The sequence below is a fragment of the Erithacus rubecula genome (assembly GCF_903797595.1).
Source record: "Erithacus rubecula genome assembly, chromosome: 2".
In the NCBI taxonomy this organism is placed as follows: domain Eukaryota; kingdom Metazoa; phylum Chordata; class Aves; order Passeriformes; family Muscicapidae; genus Erithacus; species Erithacus rubecula.
This window is the reverse complement of record NC_136685.1, coordinates 44,001,738-44,028,277: the sequence shown is the minus strand read 5'-3', so window position 1 is coordinate 44,028,277 and position 26,540 is coordinate 44,001,738. Positions and strand designations below refer to the sequence as shown.

Below are 26,540 nucleotides of genomic sequence, written 5' to 3'. Positions count from 1 at the left end.
AGCTTTTGGAAATTAAAATTAAAAATAAAATTAAAATTATACTAAATCTTCTTTCCCTATCTCTTCTAGCTTTTAGCTTCCATTAGTAGCTTTATGTGTGAATATGGTCATATATGTTTAAATTGCTACAATCTGTAGTTCTTATATATCTTAATTTTAATGTAATTCTTCTAAAGCATTTGGAGATCATTGGGAAAATAGTTCACAAAATAAAAAGGGAGTTTACCCATTTTGGGTTTGGAAGACTTATTTTTGTTTTAAACAGAAAAGAACTTTTTTGTCAGTATACCTTAAAAAAAATCTGAATTTTCCAGAAATGTTTGTGTTATTTAGATTATTGGAGGTATATGTATTACTGACAGAGTATTACAGGGTTTTTGGAGGTGTATTTGGATCCCTTATCATAATTAACTATCATAATTGACTAACTTTCATGAAAGTTGAAAATCTTCAGCCACAGGCTTGAATCAAGAATCAGCCTTGATTGACAATTGAAAAGAAACTTTTAGTAGCTGGTGCTGTAAACTGTCTGCAGGCATTCCAAGTTAATAATTAATCAGCCATTCCACATGGTATTAGATATACCACAGCAACTTCAATGTGTAAGAGGGATCTTGATGCTCACAATAAAACTATTGTAAAATTGCTGCAAATAGCTCCAGAGACATTAACAAGGCTTTATTTAAATGTTAATGTGTTAGGTTAAATTTTTCCAAGGTGACTTAATGATTTTTTTGTTTTGTTCTGTATGTGGAAAGAGCCTAATCTTCAAAAGTAGTTAACGGACTCTCACATCTTGTCTTAAACTGGCTTATCTAAAATATTTAAGCATCACCTGTTCATATCCTGCCAAGGAATGCATTTTGGTTTGCATTAATGAGGACAAGTAATACTAATACCTTTTGTATTTTTTCATGAAAGCATCTCTTAACATAATTGTCTTCTGATTCATTATTATTAGGTAGTAAAATGAAAAATTAGGATACTGGCAATATATTACAGAAACAAATTTTAGGAAGCTGAAATGCCATGTTGTAACAGTATGTTATACTATGTAAATATATTTAATGTACTTTCTTTCTCCTCGAAAAAGCTCTTGTACACTGCTGAAGAAAGGAAATGAAGAAACGGCTTTCTTCTTGTGTAACTTACTCTAGTTGCCATCACTGGTCCCTCAAACATATTTTTTTTTCTTCTGTATACATTCATAAAACAAAATATTTTTAGGACAGAAGATTTGCATTTTACTTTAGATACTGTGCAGCTTTTAATAAACTGTAGTAGTTTCCATTAGCAGTTCAAGTCACTGTATCTAACTGGATTATTTTAAATTTAAAGGCTGAAAACTTTCATATATATTATGGATGCCTAAATGGAGTACTCATGCATGTGATGGAGTGTCATCACCTGAATCTTGTGTTGACTTTGTAACCACAGTAAGATTTTGGGTGGATAAACTCATTAGTAATCTAGAGATATTTCATCACTGATCTGCTGCACCTCTGTTATCATTTCAATTATCAGTGTAGTCTCTAACCTGAGGAACCTCTTGCTCTGAGACTTGCAGGAGACTTGTTATTGTGGCTGAGATGGGGATATGAACTCAAAGCCCTGTAACTGCTCTACTTGACAGTGAGCACACTTTTTCCAGTGGTTTCGTGTGATAAATATAAGTTCAGTTCATGCCTTCATGAAAAGGAGCAGTTTGCTTAGTGCTTACTGCAAGATACCACATGAGAAGAGCGTGCCCATGGCAGTTACCTGCATGTTGGTGGAGGTGCTGACAGCTCCTGCTTTCATTTAGCCTAATTTGTTCATCCAGCTGCGTGAATATCTGAGGCTACTCCAAACATGTTACTCTGCACGTGAAAATGCCCTTAGCAAATACTCAGAATGTTACGTAACTGTTTAATGGATGTGTTTATGAACCATTTTTAGGCAGGATCTCACTCATTTATTCTGTGGAGAGGTATGCCATTGAAAAGCATTGATTTTGGTTGTTCAAGTAAGTGTATGAGGGGTCATGGCACTTCCCACTAGCACAGAAGTGCAATGTGAGATCTTTCTGGCCAGAGTTTTTAGGTTCAAAATCCGGTTGTCTAAACTCTTGTGAAATTTTTGGCCCTCAAACATGATCTCATTGCTAGTAAGAGATTTATAGACTGAAAAGGGGGAGCTGTGTTACCAGCTGTGAAGTGATGGTGCTGTAGAGTTGGGAACCTTCCTTGCTTATGTCCAGCATACTTTGCCTCAGCATCTGCAGAATCTTTACTTTGAAATTTTGGAGGTGCTGGTTTGAAATTAATGGCTGCAAGTATTCTGTGGAGTTCAAACATCCTTTGAATAAGTAACTGATGTTTTTCTGTGTGAAAACCTGGGAAGTCATTAACAGGCAAAAATAGTCGTGCCCAAGGTGGCAGTAACTACTAATAACTACTTAAAGCCTTTGCTCCTAGCTTGTCTTAGGCTGTGACTGTTGATACTAAAACACAAATTACCAATGTCATTCTTTAAAGTGAAACTGTTTCATTTTCAATAACAGTTTTTAAAATACAAATATTTATCAAGCTGTGTAAATCATGTGGTGTCTGAGAAAGGACTATATTTTTCTTTTCCAAGGCAAGAAAACTTAGCAATCTTGGACTATACAACCAGTAGCTAAGTAACTGGGATAAATGCTTAAGATTCTTAAAAGATAATTTGTGGTCTCCATAATTTTCTAATTGGCATATTAAATCTTAACTTTAAATAGCTTTCATTTTCTTCAACCAATTTCAGGTTTTCAGCCTCTGTATTCAGTGCCTTTTCCCCCCCCCGTTGCCTGTACACCTTTCATAGCCTTCACCAGCACATTCCTTGGTCTATGTCCCTTGCTCCTCTCAGTTTCAATATTTTATGTGTCAGGCTTGTTTAAAAGAGCCTCTCTGGTTACTGTTGTCCAAGTTCTGCCCCTCCCTGAGAGCAAAGCCCCGTGCAGTGCTGGTGCAGTTGCTGTGTCTTTCTTACACAACGTGCACTGCTCTCTGTTCACTCCTGTGTTTTGTTGCTGCCCTTTCCCAGACTCAAGCTTTCCAAGCAGGAGCTGTTTTTCGGTACTTTAGATATTGTGCCCTTTGTGCAAGAAAGGCTGCATAAACAAACAATAAAATACTTGAATTGGGTTGTGTAGGCAGTGTTCACTCATGTTTGGAATAGCAGTATTCCAGATCTATGCCTTTCAGTTGTTTATGGTAATTTTGGAAAGTACATTCTGTATTGAAAGGGTTTGTGCTTGTTTGTGCCTGGTTTGTTAGAAAATTATTTTAATCGGTGGAGAGCCTTCTTAAACACATATGACCTTTAATTTATGTGAATAATTGTTGTGATGAGATGCTTTCAAATTGTTTTAAGATGCTGATAATTCTGAATTAGTGCTGATTTAAGGGTTGGGTCTTCAATTTTCCAGGTACATCTAGACCATCTAGACCTTTATTGTTGCACTGGATTTATAATGATTAGAGCTTATACTACAGAAGTAGCACCATAAAAATTTGAATCCCAGCTGAACATTAAGCTCCTTTCCTTGGCATTTACTGATAAAATGAGAGAAAAGGGAGTGCAGTATTATTCTAAATTTTACAGAGTGCTCTTGTATTGAGAAACATTACCAAGACATCATGAATGTAAGCACATGCAGATGTGCTACTTAGTATCTCTTGATCTCATCTGTGTGTGGGAGTAATGGCAGGTAATGAATCCATCTCAAGCTTCAGAAAACAAGTCGAAATACTGTAACTTACAAGTCTATCTGCAAACATAGCCTTTATTATCTCTTTCTGACTTTTTCTTCTACAAGAAAAGAGCCTAAAAATATTCCAGAGAATCATCTCATCTTTTTGTTTTTTACTTACTTTGTAATATTGCAGTCTAATACTGAATACTGCTATAGCAGTATATCCAGAAATGTTTTGCTGTGTCTCCTGTGAGGTTCACTGCCTCATAAAATCTCATCAGTGCCTTTTCATCCAAGGGAATTGTTGCAGCCCCAGCCATGACAGAGTACCTTGAACACACGAGCAGGTTGTTGGCTCAGGGGTGAGCACTGCAGATGCCCAGGGACTCTGCCTTAAGGAGTATAGTGATAGAGATGTGGGCTGCAGAGGCAGGACAGCTCTTGAGATGGTGTGGGGGTTCTCCTCACCTGTAATCTGGTTAGTGTTGTAAAACAAGTGCTCCTCTGAACAGCAGTATAAATGAGTATCTGTAACCACGTTGTAGCATGCTGCAGGCTGGCTGCATTAACTGCTTACTTAAAAGACTTCATAGCTGCTTGTTCAGGTGGAGACACCTATGGAAAACCTCCAAGAGAAAGCTGGGAACACAAGACTTCTCTAACTTAATGTTACAAGACTGGGACTCAAATATAACTTTTGCTGGAGAAGCTGGCCATTGGTGCATGTCTTCTTAAAAATCAGTTTTCATGTGGCTAAGGATCTCCCAGAAGTCAGGAAACTGAGATGACAACTGTGTCTGAGAGATAGAGATTTAATCTGAATCCTGAGGTGAACAGGGTGATAGGCTAGGAGAAAAGGTTCTGTTATGATGGGTTTCAAAGGTTATGTTTTATTTAGCTTTGTCATGCATGTGTCAGTTGAACAGTGGTACTTTGTCTGCTCACTTTGGGGTCTCTAGTTGCTTTTTTTCCAGTACAGGACAAGGAGGGTTGTTCTGCCTCAAGTGATACACAAGAAATTGTCTAAACATGGTAACTGGATGGTGAGTTAGTGGCCTTAAGGTCCAGGGGACTGTTAAATCTCAGTCAGTACTGCTGTAGGCATAAGGTTTGTGTTACGGTGATAAAATTTCTCCTTCAAACCTGAAAACAAATCTGCTGGACAAGCCATGAGGAAAAAGGAAGACTTAACCTAGCCCTGCAAATAGTGGAACTTGGGAGCTTGCTTTAAGAAGATGCTCCAAGAAAGACTATATATATCAGGATTTGGGTTACATTATAAATTGCTGATCTAGGTTGTTTCCACAGAAAGAGAAAGGTTGATGCTGTAGTACAACAGGCATTTGAATTGCTCATGTAGATAAGGGTTAGTTTTAGTCCTTAGACTCAACATGGAGGAAGGAGGGGAGAAGAGATGGGATTTCACTTTATCCTTGAGATAATGAGCATAGAAAAACAGCATATGTGAAAATGGATAAAAAAACGGAGCCTGGTGCTACAAAATTATGTATGTAATAAACTGAGCTAATAAAAATATCTTAAATATTATTAGACATAGACCTTTGATTGTTAAAGTCCCATAAAATTTAATTTTTTTATTGCTTTTCTAAATCTTGCCCAGTTTATGCTCCAATAACAAAAAAAAAATTATTCCTTAGTTCTGAGTCCCTTCAGCTATATTCCCATGTCCATATGCAGAGAAAAAGGGACTCGTTAAGACCCACTCAGCATGAAAGTAACCACTTCAGGTAATCATGCTACCCTATTCTTTTCCTCCTTTGAAATTACCATTAAAGTGCTTTTCATATTTCAACCTAATTTAGTCAGTCTAAGCTATCCAAGCAGAAGCTTGTTTGTAATGAAAATGGGTTACATTTATATCTATTCATTTTGTACTATATTATTTATTGCAGTCAGAAAAGCTTTGTTAATTATTTGACTCTACCAGACTCTTGGGGGAATGGGGAGGTATTGGAGTTTTACTGCCAAAGATACTTTGTGTAAGGCAATTAAGAGAATGTTTTATGATGGTGTCACCAGTCTCACTTTCAGTCATTTATTGTTTAGACTGGATAGAGGCTTCATCCTCCTGTCTTAATAACCCTACTAAATCAAGAGGAGTTGTCAGAATATTGTATAAAATACCAGGTTTTGGCCATGGTAGAATTTAGTGCTGCCACTGAAAATTACCAGTTACGGTATCTAATTTTCATGCTGCTGTAACAGAAACAAAATAATGCAAGCTAGTGGGAATAGCATCATATAATTTCCTCCTTCTCTTAAATTCTAGTCCTATGCTTAGTGCAGGCATAGGCTTTCTTATGTTAGTGTTCTGTCAGACTTACTGTCTCCTGGCTTTTGCTTTTAAGAAGGTGAAGAAAATAGTAGTGTTTATAATGTTTCACTCATGCACCTATCTTCTCAGCTTATTTGCATTTGGGTTATTATTCTAAGTAAAGACTGTGTCAAGAATATGTAATGAGAACTTGATGGCAGAGATGCAAAGACTTGGCTTGACCACTAACATTTGTCCCCTCTGGTTTCATGTTTGGTTTTTTGTTTGGTTTTTTTTGTGGTTTGTTTGTTTGTTTTTGGTTTTGTTTTGTTGTTGTCGTTTTTGTTTGGGTTTTTTTCTTTCTTTTTTTAATACATTAAAAACAGAACATTCTTCCAAAGTATTCTTGAGGTGTCTGTCTTCTGTTCCTAGGCATGGTGGGCCTGCACATCTCACTGTTCAGAAGTGGGGTAGCAGAGGCTGGACAATGTGTCTTCTCCTGTACTATGCTGGGTGCTCCCAAAGAGCCCAGGCAAGGTCTAAAGACAAGGCCCTGGATGGTTGCTGGGTAGCTTCATGGGAATTTTGGTGCAGCGTGTACTGCAATGTGTTGAAAATCCCAGGAACAATGTGAATTCAGCATATTATTTGAACATTTGCTTTATGACCTTTTATTTTTCACTGAAAATTTATGGACATATTTTTCTCTTTGTTTCTGACTTCCCCCTTCTTTGTCCTTCTCAAGGTTGCATGTAACATTTTAAGTTCAAGTATGCTATTGCAGCACTAGTAACAGCAGAATGATTTGGATAATGTTGCATAGCAACGTAAAATTTAATTTGTGTCAAATGTTTTGGCATTCTCCTAATGTGACTTTTTTCATCCTTTTCTTTTTCACTTAAATTGTGTTGCCATTGATTGGGGTGAAACTATTGGTACACTGGTACATTGTGAAGATTGTTTAAATCAAAACAATGCCCAGCATCTAAATTTGTTTGGACTCTTCATTTTTTCTTGCACTAGTTTAATGCTCTGTGAGCTGTAAGAAACCTGAAATGGTGTGTGAAAGAGAGACTGTTTCATTTCTGAACTTTTATGCATTGCATAATTATATTCTCTTCTTGTGATTGCTCTTATTTCATATTCCCCTTGTGTTTACAGTCAGTTTTCCAATGACACAAGTGCAACTATATTATCCTTTGGTTGACCAGGGAATAGAGTTGGTGAATAGTCTTTTCCTGCTTCAACAATGATCAAAGCACATTGAGTTTATGAATTAAATATTTTTTCTAGAAATTGCCTAAGAAACCGTTGTTCCAAATGGATTTTTAAGCAGAGTATTCTTATAAGGAATGTGGATGTTTTGGCTGTTTCTGGGGAAGGCCTAGATAGAAGTGAGGGGAGTGAATTTAAAGAATTAATATGAGTTAAGGTTTATGCTTAATTACATCTCCAAGAGAATATCTGACCTATGAAAAATCAAGTCAAACAGAGACATGAATATTTTTACCTGACCACTGATTTCATTGTGTTTAGGGTGGTTATGTATGAGAGTAACTGAAGCAATAGCAACTTAATTAGAATGTCTGTCTGTGTGTGATTATGTGTGATTTGGTTAAAATGAAGGTGGGAGTGGAAAAATCTGTCTTTACCTTTGGTACAATATTTTTGTAATGAGAGTGTTGTAGAGACTGGACTTCCAGGCTGATGCTGTCGTCTCAGATGCATTTTTTGGTGTTAAACGTGTGGCTCTGGTGCTGTTGAGGCAAAGGTGCAGTAGTGTTGGTTACAGCAGTGTTGGTGACAGAGAGCTCTGTAGCATCGGCTGTGCTGGCACTGCAACTCAGCAGCATGAGTGGTTTGAGGGGACTTGAGCTGCAGGGGGTGTAGAAAAGGTGAAGCCTTCATAAGGGGAATGCAGAAGGAGGAGAGAGCACAGACCCATGTTTTAAGAAAAAACATTTTGATTAGATGATGAGAAACAATGTTTTTGTCAGACAGTGTCTTCCAGAAGGGCTTGGTAACTTCCAGTGTTGGAGATTTGCAGCTGCCTTGGTCATGACATTGAGCAATCAGATGCAGCTTCAAATTTGGCTCTCTTCTGAGCTGTAAAGTGTACACATGACCTGCAGAGGTCCTATCCACCTCAAAGCATTTTAGGATTTTGGCTGATCCTCCAGATGAATATCTGGATTCTTGGGCTATTTAAATCAGTCTGTAATGAAGCTTGTGTAGTGACATCTTTGCTTTTGTTGAAGGCTAGATCACCTTAAGCTTAATTCATGGACCTTTTTTTAAAATATATGCAGATCTATGGTCAAAGTTTGGTTTTTTTCTGCTTTCCTTTACCATTGCTTTTGAGCCAAGTTTTTTTAGAGTATATAAACATGAAAAGATTTCTTTGCTAACTAGCTTCCCTATGAAAACAGCACATTTCCCCTTTCAACACATAATGAATACAAGCAAGGAATGTGTTTAACCAAAATCTTCACCTAAGGCAGTCCAAAGAAGTATTTCAGGTATCTTCTGTATAGTTTGTTCCTATTCCTAGTTAGTAATATGATTTACCATCACTCTCAGGTAAATTCTGCAAATGTAGTTGCTATTAGAATTCGTGGTAGCTGGAGTTAAATGACTATTTTGACTATATCAGTTAAGCTGCTATAAAATGCAGAAGTCACTACCATAATCTGACAGCATGGTTTGTGGCTGAATATGCAGTTTCCATATCTCAGAATCCTGCAATAGCATTTATTTTTTTCTCAAAGAATGGCACATGCTTCCATTTCTTTATCAGTTCTGTGCACATTTCATTTAAAAATTATTTTATAAGGACCAAGAGTGGGGATAAAAAGTTACCATACATTTTTAAATGTTTCTGTTGTCACTGATATTCCTCTAATGGTAATAAAATGAATTTTGGGAACTTTTAAAAGATACAGTCTGGTAACGCTTAGCTGTAAAATTCTGTGTACCATTGTATGGTGGTGTGACCTGGGCTAGATGCCTGGTGCCCACCAAAGCCCCCTCAACTGGACAGGGGAGGGAAAATAGAAAAAGAAAAAGGCTGGTGGGGTGAGAGAAGGACAGGGAGAGATCACTTACCAGTTGCCATCATAGGCAAACCAGACTTAATTTAAGGAAATTAGTTGAATTCATTCCCAATCAAAATCAGAGCTGGATAATGAGAAGTAAAACAAATCCTGAAACCACATTCCCCCCACCCCTCCCTCCTGCCTGGATTAGTTTTATTCCTGATTGCCTACCTCTTCCCCACACTCAGTGGCACAGGGAGACAGGGAATGGGGTTAGCAGTGAATTAATCCCATGTTGGTTCTGTCACTGCTCCCTCCTCAGGGAGGGGAGTCCTTCCCCTGCTCCACCACCATGGCCCTCCCATGGGAGACACTCCTGCATGAACTTCTTAGAGGAGTCTTTCCCACAGCTTTCAGTTCTTCACAGACTGCTCCAGCATGGGTCCTTTTCTTTTTTTTCCCCTTTCCATGAAGTGCAACACTTCAGGAGCAGGCTGCTCCAAAATGGGTCCCCCATGGTATCACAAGTTCCTGTGTCACAATTGTCTTTTGGGCATCCCCCTGCTCCAGCATGAGCTTCTCCACAGGCTACAGGAGGATCTCTGCTCCAGTGTGGACCACCATGGACCTCAGGAGACATTCTGCCTCACCATGGTCTGCACCACAGGCTGCAGGAGAATTTTGGCTCCAGAGACTGGAGTGCCTCATGCTCCTCCTTCACTGATCTTGGTGTCTGCAGAGTTTCTCTCATATATTCCCACTCTTTTCTACTCTGACCTCAATTACTTGTGTGCAATAACTTATTTTTCTTTTCCTTTTAAAATCTGTTATCCCAGAGGCACAAGCACTCTGCTTGATGGGATAAAAGCGTTCTGTGGTACTCTTCATTTCCTGTGTAGTCTTTTACTTACTTTATGTGTTTACCTCTTTATTTTTTTTTTTAGCCCCTTTTCAGATTTAAATAAGTTTTTGTATTCAGTTGAATGATATACCCTTTCAAAGCATTTTGTATGCCGTGTGATTTTGCTGATTCTTTAAGTCATGTGCTGTAGTAATCAGCTTTGCTTGGCCTTTTGATAATTTGATAATATCTGTATTACTACATTATTGATTCAAATGAAATTATAAATGTCTTTATGGGATTTTTAAATGGTACTATTTTGCAAGGTCAATAATTTCAACAGAATAGAGAAATAGTGAAAAAAAATTGCATGGATTACAAATTTAGGCCAAAAATGTAATGAAACATGGTTGAGTTTTTGTAACATTAAAGATAGCAGCTGATAAAAACCAAGCTGAGAGTGATGCTATGTAATCAGTGTAGTGACTCTTACATGAGCTTGCAGTGTATAAGATAAAGAGAAGCAGATGTGAATATATTTTACTCTATATGGTATACTTCTATCTAGTGCTTCAGTATCAGAAAAATGATGACCCAACAGTTTTATAAAAAAAGAGAAGTGGGGATAACAATTTTCCTACATGCATTTCAATATATGGAAGTATTTTAAATGGAAGTGGTAATGATTTTCACTGCAAACCTCCAAATGTTTTAAGAACCTTTAACTTTTTAAATTTAATTTGATTAGCTCAATTATTAGCAACATTCTTAGTGCCAATTTATTGATCTGAGCATAAAGTCTGTGTTTGAACAGTATTAGTTTAAGGCAGGGAAGTGCCTACATTTCCTTACAGATAAGAAAAACAAAAGCTTTGTTTGCAAATTTTGGTGAGCAATCAGCATCTCCCTCTTAACCTTGAGCTGAGAGGCTCAGTGGTCTTTGGAGTAGTGCCTGCAGAGTGGAGCACTGCCACCCACTCGGGACCTGTGTCATTCAGGGAGCAGCATGCTAAAAGCTGAGACAAAAATACTGTTGCTCTCCTTTTGCTTGGGAAATGAAAGTATCTCTGTGTATCAACACTGTGCTGTTTACAATTATTATTTTAAATAATGGAGACTTGAAAAGACCTCATCATAACGCAGTGTCAGTAACTGGGGAGTGCTTTTATCTGTAAGGTTTGCAATGTCTTTTACAATAGAAGCCTCCTAATTTGAGATTATTCTTTGTCCAGTGACACATTCAAAAGGGAAACACATTTGTTTGGATGTAAACAATAAAGAATGGTGTATGGTAAGTGGTACATCCCCATGGACATTTTCTCACAGGACTGTAATTCTGCACCAAATCTCTTATGAATTGTGTCACTGCTGTACTTAAGGAGATAACAACAACCATTAAAACTGAAGTATTGCCATCTATTGTTAGCTTGTTGTTCCTGTTTTGAACTGTTATACTCTTTTAATACCATAAATGGTTTATTTTCTTTCAACCTTTCTTCTGTTTTACTGTCTAAATATTAAAATTAGAAGTGTATCTTCAGATGGATGTCTGTATGAATACTAGTCTTAACACTTCTAGTATTGGTGCAAACACACTTGTTAGTCCAACATTTTAATTTTTTTCCCACCAAGATTTTTTAAATTGCTTTATTCCCTCTCCCCCACCAATGTAGAAAAGTAAATGTTATTATCCATGTTTATCACTTGTAAGGAAGTTATTGTAAAGACTGGTAGAGAATCATTGTCATCCTCATTCCTTTTTGCAAATATTTCAGATTTTTGCTTCAGTTGTTTGTTGCTGTTGACCTTGTTCTTTTTGCAAATGTTTTTTAGACAGTCAAACCTCAACTGAATTTCTCAGGAGGGATTTGCCTATTCATTTTTATAGCTTATATTAAATGTGAGACTCCTAATTCTTACTGTTTCTGTTGTTCCTATAGCAACTAGATAGGGGGAGATGCAGCAGCATTACTTTGCTTCCCAGCTGGTGTTTGTGTTCTCAGCAAGGGGGGACAGTATGAGGAAAATAGAGTATTTATTAGGATGTAACTGGTTGAAAAGTATACTCTGTGTTGGGTTGTCTCACCCTTTAATTTAGTTAGTTAATGATTTTAAGCATCTCAAACTTTCTTTATTAAAATTCTATTTTCTTGAATAGAGACATGATTTACTCTAAGTATGTGCCAGCTTTTTGTCTTTTAGCTGCTGCTTGATTCTTGATGGTTCCTTCCAGCTAAAACCCTGTTTTCTCCATCAAATGGCTCGTGGTAGGATTTGTCAGAAACTAGACTGGTGACTTACATATAGCCTGAGCATACATGAAGTTGGGGCTTTTTAATTCCTGCTTTTTAATCTGATTTTTTGTACTGGTCCATACTATAGTATACTAAACTGTAGTTTTATTTTCAACTAAGTGACTGTCTTGGAATAAAATGTTTTGATATTTTAATGCTACATTTTCAGAGATTACTAGGAACTAAGGTAGAACTAACGCATTCTACCTTCTCCAAGAAGCAGAGGTTGTTTGAATTCTCACCTCATGGTGGAAACCTTTATAACATGGTCTCCAGAGGATCTCTGATGCCAAATTACTCCCTCTGAAGTAGACCAAAATATTTTTTTCATGCTTGAGCACCTGAAGTTCTGCTGCTCTACCTTGGTGCCTCTTGTTTAGCCAAGCACTACTACTCTATGAGGGCTGTGTTTCTCTCACCATGGTATGTGCATTGTGAAGACTCTGGGGAGAGTTTTACAATATTCATGCCATTATTATATAAAACAATCACAAAATACTTCATCTATATTTTATGCTCTTCTGGAGCTGTTTATTTTTATTAAATAAAAATTAATGGGTACAGGAACTGGACACCATATATTGCATCTCAAGAAGATGGATCCCATCAGATCTAGCATATGTACATTGGAAAGTCTTTCCTGACCAGGACAGCTCTGATTAGCAGGAGGAACTCAGAAAGTGCTGACTAGTAGATAATCAAGTAGTTAATTTGCTCACGTTGGAAATAAGAAGTTGAGATGTAGGCTGCTTGTTCCTAAGGAGCAGGTTGGAACTAAGACTTCACCTCACAGAAAGGTGCCACGATACTGACACAGTGGGATCCTACAGGCATCAGGTTGCCATCCATGAAATCCCTGCTCTCTTCACACTGGTGGTGGTGCCTCAGGAGAAGGCTTGTTCTCTTGGAAATAGGTTTTTAATTGTTTCCCATTTTATTCCTTTCCTGTTTCCCCTGCCCCTGACTCTCTCAGAGGGGTTCATAAGAGCTAATGAATATGACATCTGCTAATTTTATAAATCATTTTGTTCCTCTGCTGGCTGCCTAAGCAGGGTTCCGATCCTCAGTAGATTACATATTAGAACAGATTTAAATTTTAATCAGAGCAGCATCTCTTCAAAACATTCTGGCTTTAAAAATGCATAAATGGACAAATCTCTTGCTTCCATGGACTCCAACCTAGAGTATCTCCTATAGTCATGAGGCCACTGAGTCTCCTAGAGCTTTGGGGAGTCTGAGGCTGAGGGTGCTGGGGCTATTCAACCTCAAGAAGAGAAGGCTCATGTGGGATCTTATCAAGTGTATATGTGCCTGATAAGTGTGAATGAAGAAAACTGAGCCAGACTACTTGCAGTGCTATCCAGTGGTAGAACAGGAGGCAAAAAATGTAAATATAATATATCAATAAACTTTTTTTTAGTGTGAGAGTGGTCAAACACTGCAAGTTTCAGAGAGAGGCTGTGAAGTCTCCATATGTGAAGAAGTTTAAAACCCAACTTGGCTCAGGCCTGAGCAATCTGCTGTAACTAACTCTGCTTTGAGACTTCATGATCTCCAGAGGTTCTTTCCAACTTGAAATATTCTGTGAATATTGTGGATTATGTCAGCAAATAAAATAGTTGGGAGCTTTATTTTCTGTGAAGAAATTGCTGCTTGGAGAATATTGTATTATCAGAGATAAGAATATGGCTTTTGTGAGATGTTTTGAAAATCCCTTCTGCTTAGATTTTAATTTTTATTTTATTAAATCTTCTGGAGTTATAATGTTTATTTCTTACCTCCCAATTATTTCATTAGAAACAACCTGACCTATAAATCAGTACAGTAAGAACATTTTTATCAACTTGACAAAAAATGCATTTTGATAGTGCTTAAAATTCTATCCTGCATGTTAAGGTCTATTAAAGTATTTTTGATTCATAGAATCATTAAGATTGGAAAATCCCTCTAAGATCCAGTCCAACCATTAACCTCACTCCACCACGTGTGCCAATGCTCTCAAGTGCCAAACCCTCATTTTATTGAACATTTCCAGGGATGGTGATTTCCCCAGTTTCTTGGGCAGCCTGTTCCAATACCTGCAGCTGCAGCTTTCCAGCCACTTTCCCCAGGCTGCAGCACTGCATGAGATTACTGTGACCCAAGGGCAGGACCCAACACTTTGCCTTGTTGAACCTCATACAATTTGGCACATCAATCCAGCAAACTCATCATACTCCACTCTGAATAAAAGGTGCTAGGCAGAAATTGAGGAAGAATTTCATCAAGAAAAGTGGAGTTTTGCTCTCTTGGTTAGGACAATTGTATCCATATGACTTCTAATAGAGGTAAAATGTAGTGTGAGCTTGCATGCATCTCTTGCTGCCTGGTTACTGAATATGCAGAAAGTCATTGTTCTGTTCTCTGGAATATTCAATTTAGGGCAATACATAAATGCACAACCAGAGTTCAACAGTTGCCTTGAGGTGTTGATTTTATTATCATTAAATATTAGCTAAGAGCAAGCATCATGTTTCTCTTTCCTAGATTTGCTGATGATTGCTTACTCAAGGTCAGTTGAAATCACTCATGTTTTCCAAGAAGGCAGTGCAAATTGCCTCTTGAGTGGTTCCAGTATATGTTGGGGAATTAAAAGTCAGTTGTAGTGTTGAGCATTATAGATTTAAAAAGGAAGAATAAATGAGGCATCTGGAAAGAGAGGCAGTGGTTGGAGCAGGGAAGAAATAATGTTAGCACTGGGTGTGGGGTGGGAAAAGCAGCTTCCTGGGGGAAGGGGGAAAAATAGGTGAATTAGGGTGCTTGTTTGTTTGTTTTTTCAAAAAAAAGCTAAGGTTATGTGATTTTGAGCCAAATTAGTAACCCTGGTTAGAGTGTCTCATTTCAGGTAAATAGCAGCAAGGAACTGAGAATTAAGTGAGATTCTGACATTGGTTTTCTGGACATCTCTTTCAGATTCTTGAACAAATCCTGCTTGAGCAGACCCCTCTGCAGGCATTAAGGATTTAAATATAATTATTGTTTGGATGAACATTCAAAAATTTCTGCTTTGAAGCTTTGTTATGCATCTCTTCATTCAAATCACTTAATGTTTTCAATCTTGTTTACTTTTTTACAGCTGTGAACACAATAGGGCAAAAGCTTCCAAGGAATGACTATTGATGTCTGAGGGAACCTAGATGCTAACTGCAGAACAATTGCTGTGATGTCATGTGCAGATTTTATGTGGTGCTCACAAACAGCTGGTTGCAAACAAAAAGATTGCAAAAAATGCCTGTAAATGTTTTGTTCTACTTGTAAAGCTGCTGTCTGCACTGTTAAAAGCTTTTGGGGTGCAGCTGTGTGAATGCTCCTCTTCAAGGGAATTCTCGTAGAAAATCAACTTTGTGGGAAAAAAGTGCTTTTGCCCATGTGATTTTTATAATTTGTACACTAAAAACAAGCTCACTTCTAGAAATACAGTTATATAAGATGAAAACAAAAGTGACTCAACTATGCATTTGCATGCTAAGATATGGCATCACTTTAAATAAGTTAAATAAACAAAAGTGTTTCTTCTAAATAAGCAAAAGTGGTTCTTGCCAGATTATTGATGTGTAGCATAATAGTTAGCCTAATACAAAACTTTCTTCTAGAATAAAATCTCTCCAGTGAGTATAATTTTTTTAGTAACAATAGAAATGCACATGTAGTTAAAGATGGCATTTCTTACTGTGAAATGTCAAAGTATATTTCTGTTTTCTAATTGTGAAATTGGTAACTAGAGATAAAAAACTAAATGTCAGCAAGATAAAGGTACAGTAATTTAAGACTTGTAAGGATATTTCTAGAAATGTTTTCATGATAAAATTCATATATGTGATTTTATTACTCTCAAAAATAATCATCAAAGGCTGATCAGGTAAAAAAAATCTGCTTTTGTTTTCCAGAAACCAGCAAACATTCTGGTAATGGGTGAAGGTCCTGAAAGAGGAAGAGTCAAAATAGGTAAACTTTTTGAGAAAATCTAATTGTGCAGCTAAGAGATTACTATAATAAAAAAAAATCCATCTTCTGTGTACGATAGAAACAGATCTTCAGTGTTCTTTGAGTGTATGTATCTACAACCTCTAGTTCAATTTTAAATCTCATTCATTGGGTTTACAGACTTAAGAAAGTCCAAATATATCAGACATTTCTAAACTTGCCAAGGGCATTGGATGAGACATAAAAGCATCTCTATGAAACAAAAAAGTAATAAGCATAGAGAACAGTGATGATGACCAGGGTTCTTTTGATTTCTACTATGATTAGTTAGCATAAGTTAGCATTGTTGCTTATAAATTTTGTTGTTTGTTTAATTTTATATAAATAACATTACTGCACATGTTTGTAGAAATCCAAAGGTTTGTTGCACAGAAGTTATTTGGTGTCAAGGTGAGTTACACACATAGCTGGGATGGACTTGATCCAAAATCTAACTGCCTTCTCAGTTCTAGTGATGTGTTTATTACCTTTTTAAAATAAATCATGTGGCAATACTCAAGGTTGTGTAAAAAAAAAAGGTTTCAGATTTGAATTGGGTTTAAAATGTGTGGGTTTGACAGTACATAAAGTTTTGTGCTTTCCCATCTAGCATTTCTTGCTGTTACTTACCAGACTCATTCTAAGGAGAATTTTTGTGTTCTATAGAATGAATGCTTAGTTTTAAAACACACCTTCATAACAGTGCACACTGACTGACTCTGAAGCTCATTCCTCATGGAGGAGGCATGCCTTGGAAAATAGTGCAAAGCAATTTACACTGCAGTAATTTCAGTTTTGCACTTTTAGTAAATATATAGCAGTCACAAGGACTCACAGTGTGTAAGCATGTATAAAAATCAAGGAGAAAATGTACATTAGAGAACTACTACTCTTGGCTTCAGTTAACCAAGTTTCTGTTGGTTTTAAAAAATGAACAGGCATCTGTGTTATGTAAAGTTTTACAATTCCATGATGAAAACATGTCAGATGTTACCCTTCATAGTCTTAGGAACGAAGTAAATGGAATTTAGCCTTAGAAAAATTTGTTCCGTTATTGTAAGTAGTTTTTGTTTTGTTAGAAACTTTAATTTGTAATTGGTTTTGAGCTGTTGTTATAATTGTCTTTGACAATACTGTTGAATTTTGTTTTATTTGTATTAAAATTTAAATACTTTTCTCACTTTTTCTCCCCATTCCCCAGCTGATATGGGTTTTGCAAGGTTGTTTAACTCACCTTTGAAGCCATTGGCAGACTTGGATCCGGTTGTGGTGACATTCTGGTACAGAGCTCCAGAGCTGTTACTTGGGGCCAGACATTACACAAAGGCCATAGGTGAGTTGTCCTGTAAAAAAGATGTTTGCCTGCAAGTTCTGTAAGGATAATAGTCTTATAATAGATTGGATGGTCAGCTGACCTGCTAGTTTTGGGGTTTTTTCACTGAAGCAGTAGCTGATGATCCCATCCATAAAAGATTAATCAAGGAAAAAACGTTTTGAGGACTGTGCTTTTATTTTTCAATATAATCTAGACATTTTAAATATCTAGTTTGTTTTGTTTTTAAAACAAAAATATCCTTTGAATTGGTTTATATGTTTTCTTAATATTGATTTAGAAATCTTGTAATGTTGTAAATCTTTGAAGGGGAAATAGCTATGGCATTCTTGTAGGGTGTTACATGTCCAGATGCGTCTATGAAATGTGTGGCTTGATAAACAGAAGGCTAGACTCCTGTGCTGTGCATAATCTGCAGATCATTTACTCTTGATGACTTATGAAGCTCCATGTTCAGGAAATGCTGGCAGCCAGGCTCTTTCCACCCTAGTAAGTTCCAGAAGCACAATCAGTCTTAGTGCCCAGCTGTTTGGAGAATTAAAGCATTGAGGTGCATGAGAGGTATCCTGGCTGCATGGTTGGCTTATATACTGAACTGCAAAAGAAACAGTGACCCTCTGTTAATAGTGTTAAATCATTCTTATGGTACAGAGGTGGCTTTCTTGGCAAGTATTTTTCTGTTGCAGAAGTTTTTGAGATGCTCTGTGGGGCTTTGTTCAGAGAGTCATAAAATACTGTGTTGTACTGGCATCTGAGTTTGAGTGTTCTCTGGTTGGACCAACACTTAAGGTTCACAGTGTGGTTCTTTCAAATAACTCCTGTTTATTCAACTGCCATATACAATAAAAGGTTTGGAGAATGAATGAACTGACACCTGACTTTTTGATGTAGACTTGCACTTCCCATTTCTTAATTGCTTTCTACTTCCATTTATAGTCCTCCAGTGCAGGAATTTATTTTGTGTACTCTAAGACAAGTCTACAGCAAAAGCTGAAGTATCAGAAGTGAGGGAAATCTGAAAGGAAGTCATGTTAAAAGGGACCCTAGAAGGTTTCTTGTTTGTCTTCCTGTTAAAAGCAGTGCCCACTATGAATTCTGTGTGGTCAGTTGAGGGGTTTGTCCAGCTACATTTTGAAAACCTTTAAGAACAATGCTTTCACACCCCCTCTGGCTAACATGTTCCACTGCAAAATCATCCTCATAGCAAAGAGCTTTTTTTTTATACCTAGTTCCAATTTCATGTTTTGGTTTATGCTGATAATCTCTTGCTGTCCTGTTGGATGCCATTGTAAGAGCCTACCTCCATCATGATGGTCAGCTCTGTGTAGGTACTGGGAGGGCTGCTCATAGATTTCTCTTCAGTCTGAGCAAACCCATGACCCCCAGTATCCTCTCCTGGAGCAGGTTCTCCAGCTGTTAATTGTGCTGGTCACTTCTGCATCTTGCCTTTGTTACTCCACTGTTTCATGGTTGTTGCAGCCAAGGCTGCTCTTGATTGTCATACCCCCAAGTTCTACCTTCTTCCTCAGCAGTAGATCTGAGGGATGATACATGTAGTTTATCCCCAAGTGCACTAGAAATCTATTCAGCATCCTTGAAGTGACTGTGTTTGTGTTCTGTTTGTTCTCCATTATGCCCCATGGTCTGTTCACCTCCTCCCACAACTTTTCTGGTGTCCCAGTGCCCCAGCCAGAGTGTATCTCCGAGTGTGAGGCCAGTGTCACCCTGCAGACTGGCTCCTGCATGGCAGCATCCTCCATCTGGAGCTCTGCCTCAGCTGAGACAGAGGCATCCCTGGGGAACTGCTCCAGTGGGAGCTGGGGATGGAGCCTTGTAATGTCCCCTGCATGGTTCTGGCACAATCCCATGGTGGTGGGACCAGAATCTTAGGGCCTGCTGCACATCTGCCACTATGCAGACTGGGCTAACTAGTGAGTCTGTGTTTGCTGAAGTGTTTTAAAGAAAATACCAGCAGGATTACCTCACACACCTGTAAATGAGGTGCTTAAATTGCCCTATGTTCATAGGGAAAAACACTGATGTGAATGGACCAGATTACTGAGTGACCTGCGTGTGTGGTACAGGGAAGTTAGCTCAACTGACAGCTACCTGGTTTTGATAGATGGCATATTGTTTGGAGATTTGGGTGAGTGATATGTACCACTATCTCAGGGTATCTCTTTGAAGGATGAATTAGTATAATACTGTTGTTTGTTTAATTATGTCATAAATAACTTGGTTCTTGCCCTGAGGGATCTCTAGTCTGTGCTAGCATACAGGCAAGAAGTTCCTGTGAAACTTCAGAGGACGATGGCACGTTGGAGAGATCTGGTTTTGTTAGTAGTTTATTATTTCTGAGGCTTTATTTCTTGTATCACACCAGTGAATCACCCAGGAGGGGTGTGAATGGTTACATAGCAGTACCTGCCATGCAGTGTGGGTGCTGAGGGCACTCCAAACAGTTTGGGCAGTGAAATAAAAAACACAGAAATGAAAATAAGGAAAGTTGCAAGTTGAGATTTGTAGGCTGACTGAAGGATTAGAGAGGGGAGCATGTGATTGAAGAGGAAAGAAAAAAGGTGCATGGAGCTTTTAGGCAGAGAGAAGACATGAGTAACAAAATGACAGCAGTGATGATGTTCATGCAGTTTGAGTCTAGACTTGTGTTTTGCTTCTAGCACTATGTGCACTTAAAAAAAGGCTATTTTCATGAGCTAAGCAGGCTAGTGAGAGTTTAATTCAAATGCTAATGTTTTTGGCAAAGGATGCAACTCTTAAAACTTTCTCTTAAATCTCTGTGGAAGAAATAGTATTTTAATATCTCTTAATATTGCATAATTCTCAGGAAGTTGGATATATTGCTTTTAATAATAACTCAGAAATTAAATAAGATTCTTGTTTAATTGCTCTTGAGTTGGAAACAATAATTTAGAAGAAAGGTGATTAGATATAGCAAATTATGAAAAAAAAACCAGATTATTTAGTATAGCTACTTGTTTTCCATAGCTATTTCCCCATGTCTTTTGGACAATACATGACTTTTATTGATTAGTAAATACAAATAAGATAAGGCTAAAAGCAGAATTTTCTCTTTCAGTTTTTTCATATTGCGAAATATTTTTGTTTGAATTTGCTAGGAAATCATTGTCATCAGTTCTATTCTGCAACATCCTGACATTCTCCAACTGTTGCTACATGATTCAGATGTTTGCTTTATTTTAAATGTTTTTGGATTTTTTTTTTAAATTTAATTTAATTTTAATTTTTTTTATTGTAATTTAATTATTAGCAGTGTATTCAAAATATCCTGGACACTATCTACTATAGTGTCCAGTTTGGTTTTATTCATGTAATAAAGCCTTTAGGTGTGATTGCTTGCATGTAAATAATTCTCATACAAGATTAAAGGCTGAAATTAGATTTTTACTTTTGACTTGCTCAGGATTTTTTCTTTGGTTTCTGGAACTGATATTAGTTACATTTTGTGGATTCAGCTTTGAGGGAAAATTGGATTAAATGCAATCTGTTTAGAAACTGCTATATATTACACAAAACAGTCCATAAGTATATTTCATTATTTTAGGGGTGATTTTCAGTGATATTTTTTCCTTTATTTAGTTCGTCTATTCAGTTTAATTAAATATTCTGCTTTTAATTTATTTCCTTGCAGAACAAATAGTTGTTCATCATATATATCTCATCATGTTTTAAAGAGATAGAGGAATCAGGAAAATACTATTGCTGAAAAACAGAAATAGCTTTTGTTAAAAGGATATGCATGTTAAAATGATAATATAAAGCCCATGTTAGGGTTTCATGGAGAGTAATATTTCCTGAATTGTGAATGTTTGTAATGCAAGCTCTACTTGTTAATAAAAGTTTCACGTGTAGTATCTGCTACCATAGTTACAAGTAGCTAACTTACCAGATGAATGCAAATTGGGAAAATGGTGTTGTAGAATCCAAAGTTAATTCTCTATTCCATTACCACAATATGAATCTGTACTAAATTCACTATAGACTGTGGAGGTTTTCTACATTTTCAGCATCAAAATTCAAAAATAGAATGTGTTTCTCTGTATTCATCAGATCATAATATTTTAGCAAAGATGTAAAACCTGCAAATAAAAGTTACTTGAACAAGCTTCAGGTGAAACCAAGTAGCTACAAAAATGTAAATTGCTTGTGATCATGGAAGTTTTAATAAAATTACTGAACAACTAGAAAGTCCAGCACAACAGAAAATGCCTTTATGATCAAAATACATAAGAAATAGGGTTGAAGTAAGTGGCAAGGTATAGTTCTCCTTTCATGTATGGGCAAAGACCTCTGCAGTTTAATTTTAAGGATATTAAAGGAAATGACTGATAAAGTGAAGGAAAAGTTTAGCTGACTTTGAGCTTAAAAGGAGACATTAATCAGAGTGGGTTTTTTCGCTCTGGGAACATCAGATTAGAAAAGAATGTTTTAGTAGGTAAAGCAAATAGTAAGAACTCTTTCATCATAGCTTTTTAAGCAAGCATGTGGCAGTCTCCAATATGATTCATTCTGAGGCATCTTGTAGCGTATCAAGGTAATAACATAATTATGACTTGTTTTCATCAAGCTGCAGCTTGTATAGTTATCAGTGCTATCAAACAAGTATGTTATCTTACCTCTCTTTACCACTTGCCTTAATTAAAGCAACAGCATGTAAAGCAATTGATAAATGGCATGAGATGACTTATGGTATTTTAGATAGTTTGGATTTTGTTGACAAAAAAATTCTTTTTTGTTCGTGATCAGTGATTGTTCAGCCACCCATTAAGCAAGGCTAAAACAGTCCTGAACCAAAAAAGGATGAGCTTGTTTATAGTGAAAAAATAAATCTGGAAATCTGAGAAATCTCCATTTCTTAGGTACCTTTTTGCACTTGTCAAAGTTATAGGTCAGCTGTGTGGTAACTGCATTTACCGGCCCAAATGAGACTTAGGTGTAGAGAAACTGTAATTCAAAGCCTGGGTAGTGCACTGTCACCTCATTCTATTTCCAGTCTACCATGCAGTTATGAAAGCTGAAAATGTGTGAAAGGTATAAACAGATATCAAAATGCCTTTGAAAGCAAATGTCACGGGAAAATATTTGGTGTATGGGAAGGAATGAATTTTTAATGAATGCTGGGATCCGTCAGAGTTTCAACAACTCCATTTGACCTCATGCAGGAATAAAAGAGAGGGAAGTATCTGGGGTGTATTATGTAGGATTTAGGATGGAAATATGTGCATATGTGTTCCATATTGCCTGTGCAGTGAGTCCCACACGTTCTGAGTACATCAGATGTCCCTCCTGTGAGTGCACAGATTGCTGGCATGCTGGCCAGGCTGTGGGGCCGCTGGAAATCTTGGACTGATGCCTGAAGCTCTTTTGGTCTCATGTTCTGGGAGGGTTGGGAGGATAAAAAATAAGACCTATCTGGAAAATCTGGTAAACCAGAAATTACAGGTGAGATCAGCCAGAAGACTGAAAAATCTTCAGGAAAAAAGTACAGGGGAGAGTCCCACCTGTCATCTGTGGAGCCACAGGAGCAGGGGGACTGCTTTTAAGCATCCATGAGATATAATTAAGAAGAACAAGTCTGTAGTCAGTCAGTGTTTAATTGCTGCATAGGAATCCATGTTCTTGTTGGTGAGAGGTTGTGATTTGAGGAAGAGATTGTGAAAAAACTAGAAAAATAAACTAAATTAGAGAAATTTGGAAAATACTTATTTATGCATCCTGAAAAGAAAAACTTAGGCTGTACCAAGAGCGGAGCCTTGTTCGTGCTCTGAGAAATCTTATACAACATGAGGAGTAATTGGATTCAGATGATATTTTGTGGTAAACTTGTTTTGGCATGTGGTAAACTTTCTTAATTTTGATTATCAGAGTTGTTCTTATGCTTTTTCTGAGAGACAAAATATTTTAATTCCAAGGATTAATTGTTCTCTCTTATCTAGTTATTGCAGTTGCTGGATGATTTGCTACTGTTTTTTCCTCTTGCTCTCTAAATTAGCAAAATATATCTAAAATACTAGACAGGCTTCCTTTATTAAAAAATAAAAAGCATTTTCTACTATAATAATCTAAGAAATGTAAAGTTATATAAAGGATTATTAGATCACCTAACTAGAACATTTTAAAGCTATACTAGTAAGTATTTTGGGAAGCTTAGGATGCTGACAGCAACTCAAGGAATATCATCTGCAGGATTGGTGCACACTTTAGCACATAAACTGTTTTGTGATCTAGTTCCTGCCTTCTTCTAACTCCTCTATTACTCTTGCTTCTCACATATGTTAAGTCTGGAGATTTTCTGGTGGCCACTGTGAACTCTAGAGAGTCTGAGAGATGTGTAGTAGTTTAATTGCCAGAAGAATGAGAACAGTGCTGTGGGTCTGACCTGTCTCTGCTGGTGTAAAACCAATGGATGTACTGTAATGTGGAGCAGACTAAGTTTAATTTCTTAGGACAGTAAGCTGGTCTCAAAAGACTTGGCTTTAAATACTGTCTCAGTCCCAAGGGTTCTGTGTGGTTGGCCACATTTAATTTATTCCATCCCAAGTGTTGTTTCATTATCTATAAAGTGAGGACACCACTTAATGGTATTGTCCTGAAGATAAAGTCAGTTAAGGATAATAGGGAACTCCAGTAGAAGTATGCTGTAAATTGTTTTTGTTAACTCAATGACTGGATTCTTTGTCTGACAACCTGATGTCACTTAGCATCTGCAATTAACTTGAGAAATTCACACATTCTGGACATTAAAAACTAAAAAGGAAGGGAAAGGAAAACAAAACCACTAAATCTTCAACACAACTGCAATCTGCTAATTGTCCTAATTTGGATTGCTTGGTAAATTAACCTGTGAACTTCCACATGTAGTCACCCAATACTTTTTGTATTCTCATGGCTCTTTCCCCTTGCAACATTTATGAGGGGAAGTACTGGATGCTTTTGTTGCTTCATTTAGTATTTTGGCAGATTTGCTGCTGCATAATGATTACTATGACCTATATGTATGTAGCTTATTTTAGAGCAGGAAAAATAATATAAAAATATTCCGAAGGCAGAATATCCTCTATAGCAATAGCTCTGTGATAAAAAACCACTTTTGAGTAAGAGGTGCCTTCAAAAATCTGTATACACTTAGTTCCATGTGGATCAAGAGTCATCAGTGAATTGTGGGTCAAAAATCCTCCATACTGGTTGTTCCATGACTTCTTTTCTTCTGATTGTTTTTCCCTCCAAGTATCAGCTTTATTTTCTTCCAAACTGTTAATAACCATTGGACCTCATATAGGCAAGCTTTTTATTCCCTAGTATCTCACTGACTCTGCCCTTTACCCGACAAATGAGCTTTGCAGCAGCACCTTGATTCTCTCATCTTCCTGAGCACCATAGGCCATGAACTCAGTTAACAAAAAGATTGAGATTTTTTTAAAGAAAGATTACTTAGGGAAGTCAGATGGGAGTTTTTCTTGTGAAGGTTAGTTCCATCAACATGTTACCCCCACTGTACTGTGCAGTAATGTACAGCTTTTAATGCGCACTTTTTGCTACCAAATCTGAAAATTTGGCTCCTAAAAGTTGGTTTTGGCTGAAAACCAAATGCTTACTATTCTAACAAGATGCATACTTCTGGTGCAGAGGAGTTGTTTTACTAATCCATCAGTTTGATCTTCAGGCATAATTAATTCAGCAATATGAACTGAAACTTTCAACATTACAGCACTGATGGAGTAGAATGACTGGTTTTTGGGACAGTTGTGATTGCTTCACAAGTTGACTTCTTGTCAATAACTGATTGACAGCAGAATTACTCATCACACCAGTTTATTTCATATATTATCCAATGGAATTGGCTTATAATTACGTTGGAGTTGTTAGTGCCTTACTAGAAATAGCTGTAAAGCTGAAAACCTTGGTAACAGACATGTTAAGATACTGTAAAGTAAAACACTGTTTGGAAGGTCAAAGGAGCTTGTACAATGACACTGTCTGGGAGGTAAGGTTTCTTCATGTGCATTCCTCTGCATTGACTGAAGTAAAAAGTAGGATTCAAAAAGTTTGGTAATTTCTAGAAAAGACTGTCATGACTTGTGAGTTGGAGCAGTCCAAGAAAGTATTCTTCACAGATGTTCCTTGTTATAACTCAATCTACCAGATAGCAGGGCTCTTTCTCACCTTATGTTAGCTCTGAAGGTGCTGACATATTGGATCTATTAAAAAGTTGTAATGGTTAAAGACAAAAGCCAAATGAGAGCACACAACAGATAAAAAAACTCACTGTTCCTCTTTAGTTAATGTGGAGTTAAGCTGCAAAGAGTTCCACTGTGTACAAAAAAGCTGGTTTATTAAAATATTTTGCATTTAATTAGGAAAAAAGTATATTTCCCTTTCAAACAAGATGTGCCTTCTTCTTTGCTATTGTCAGTATTTTTATATATGATTTTATATTTTAATGAAATATATATATATGATTTTGTTTCTGTGAAATGCAGAGCTGTGCATATTTCCTGAAAAGCTTTGTAAATACTGTTTTATCAGAGAGTGCCTAGTCTTGCCTGTTCTTAATTTTGTCATTATTATAGGAGGAAATAGTAACAATTTCTGTATTAAACCTGCCTAATACTTTGCAGCATAAGACAGATTTGTGACCTTTGCAATAAGTTTTCATACTTCCTTTACTTGCTGCAGTTTGATACTTGGTAGTGGGAAGTAGCCTTGAAGCTACAGAGCTGCCTTTTGTCTCCCATTACATTCCTCAGACTTTTGAAGAGTTGTCACTGAAAGGCCATTTTTCTTTGTTTTCATGAAGAGCTCGACAGCTCTTGCCAGGGTACCTCTTGGACCCTCAGAGGTATGAGCGTGGCTGTTGCTGAAACAAAAGTAGCAAAATGTTCTTTACTAAATCTTGGAGTTGCTGTAGTTGTCATAATGTTCCTCTGCCATCTCCAGCCATTCAAAGATTAAAGATTATGGAAAAAGCAACACCCTTTCCATGCCAGAACTAAGTGCTTGTCCCACTGA

General features: G+C 37.0%; 1 protein-coding gene across 4 annotated transcripts in view; it reads left to right on the top strand.

Moving 5' to 3' along the window:
* The window catches only part of CDK19 (cyclin dependent kinase 19), a 121,098-nt gene that overhangs the window by 69,444 nt on the left and 25,114 nt on the right, over positions 1 to 26,540 (top strand). For all 4 annotated transcript variants that reach the window (XM_079297535.1, XM_079297538.1, XM_079297536.1 and 1 more), the window contains 2 exons: positions 16,084 to 16,141; positions 17,361 to 17,492. In XM_079297535.1, coding sequence (XP_079153661.1) covers positions 16,084 to 16,141; positions 17,361 to 17,492 — 190 coding nt within the window. The remainder of the gene's footprint in view (positions 1 to 16,083; positions 16,142 to 17,360; positions 17,493 to 26,540) is intronic.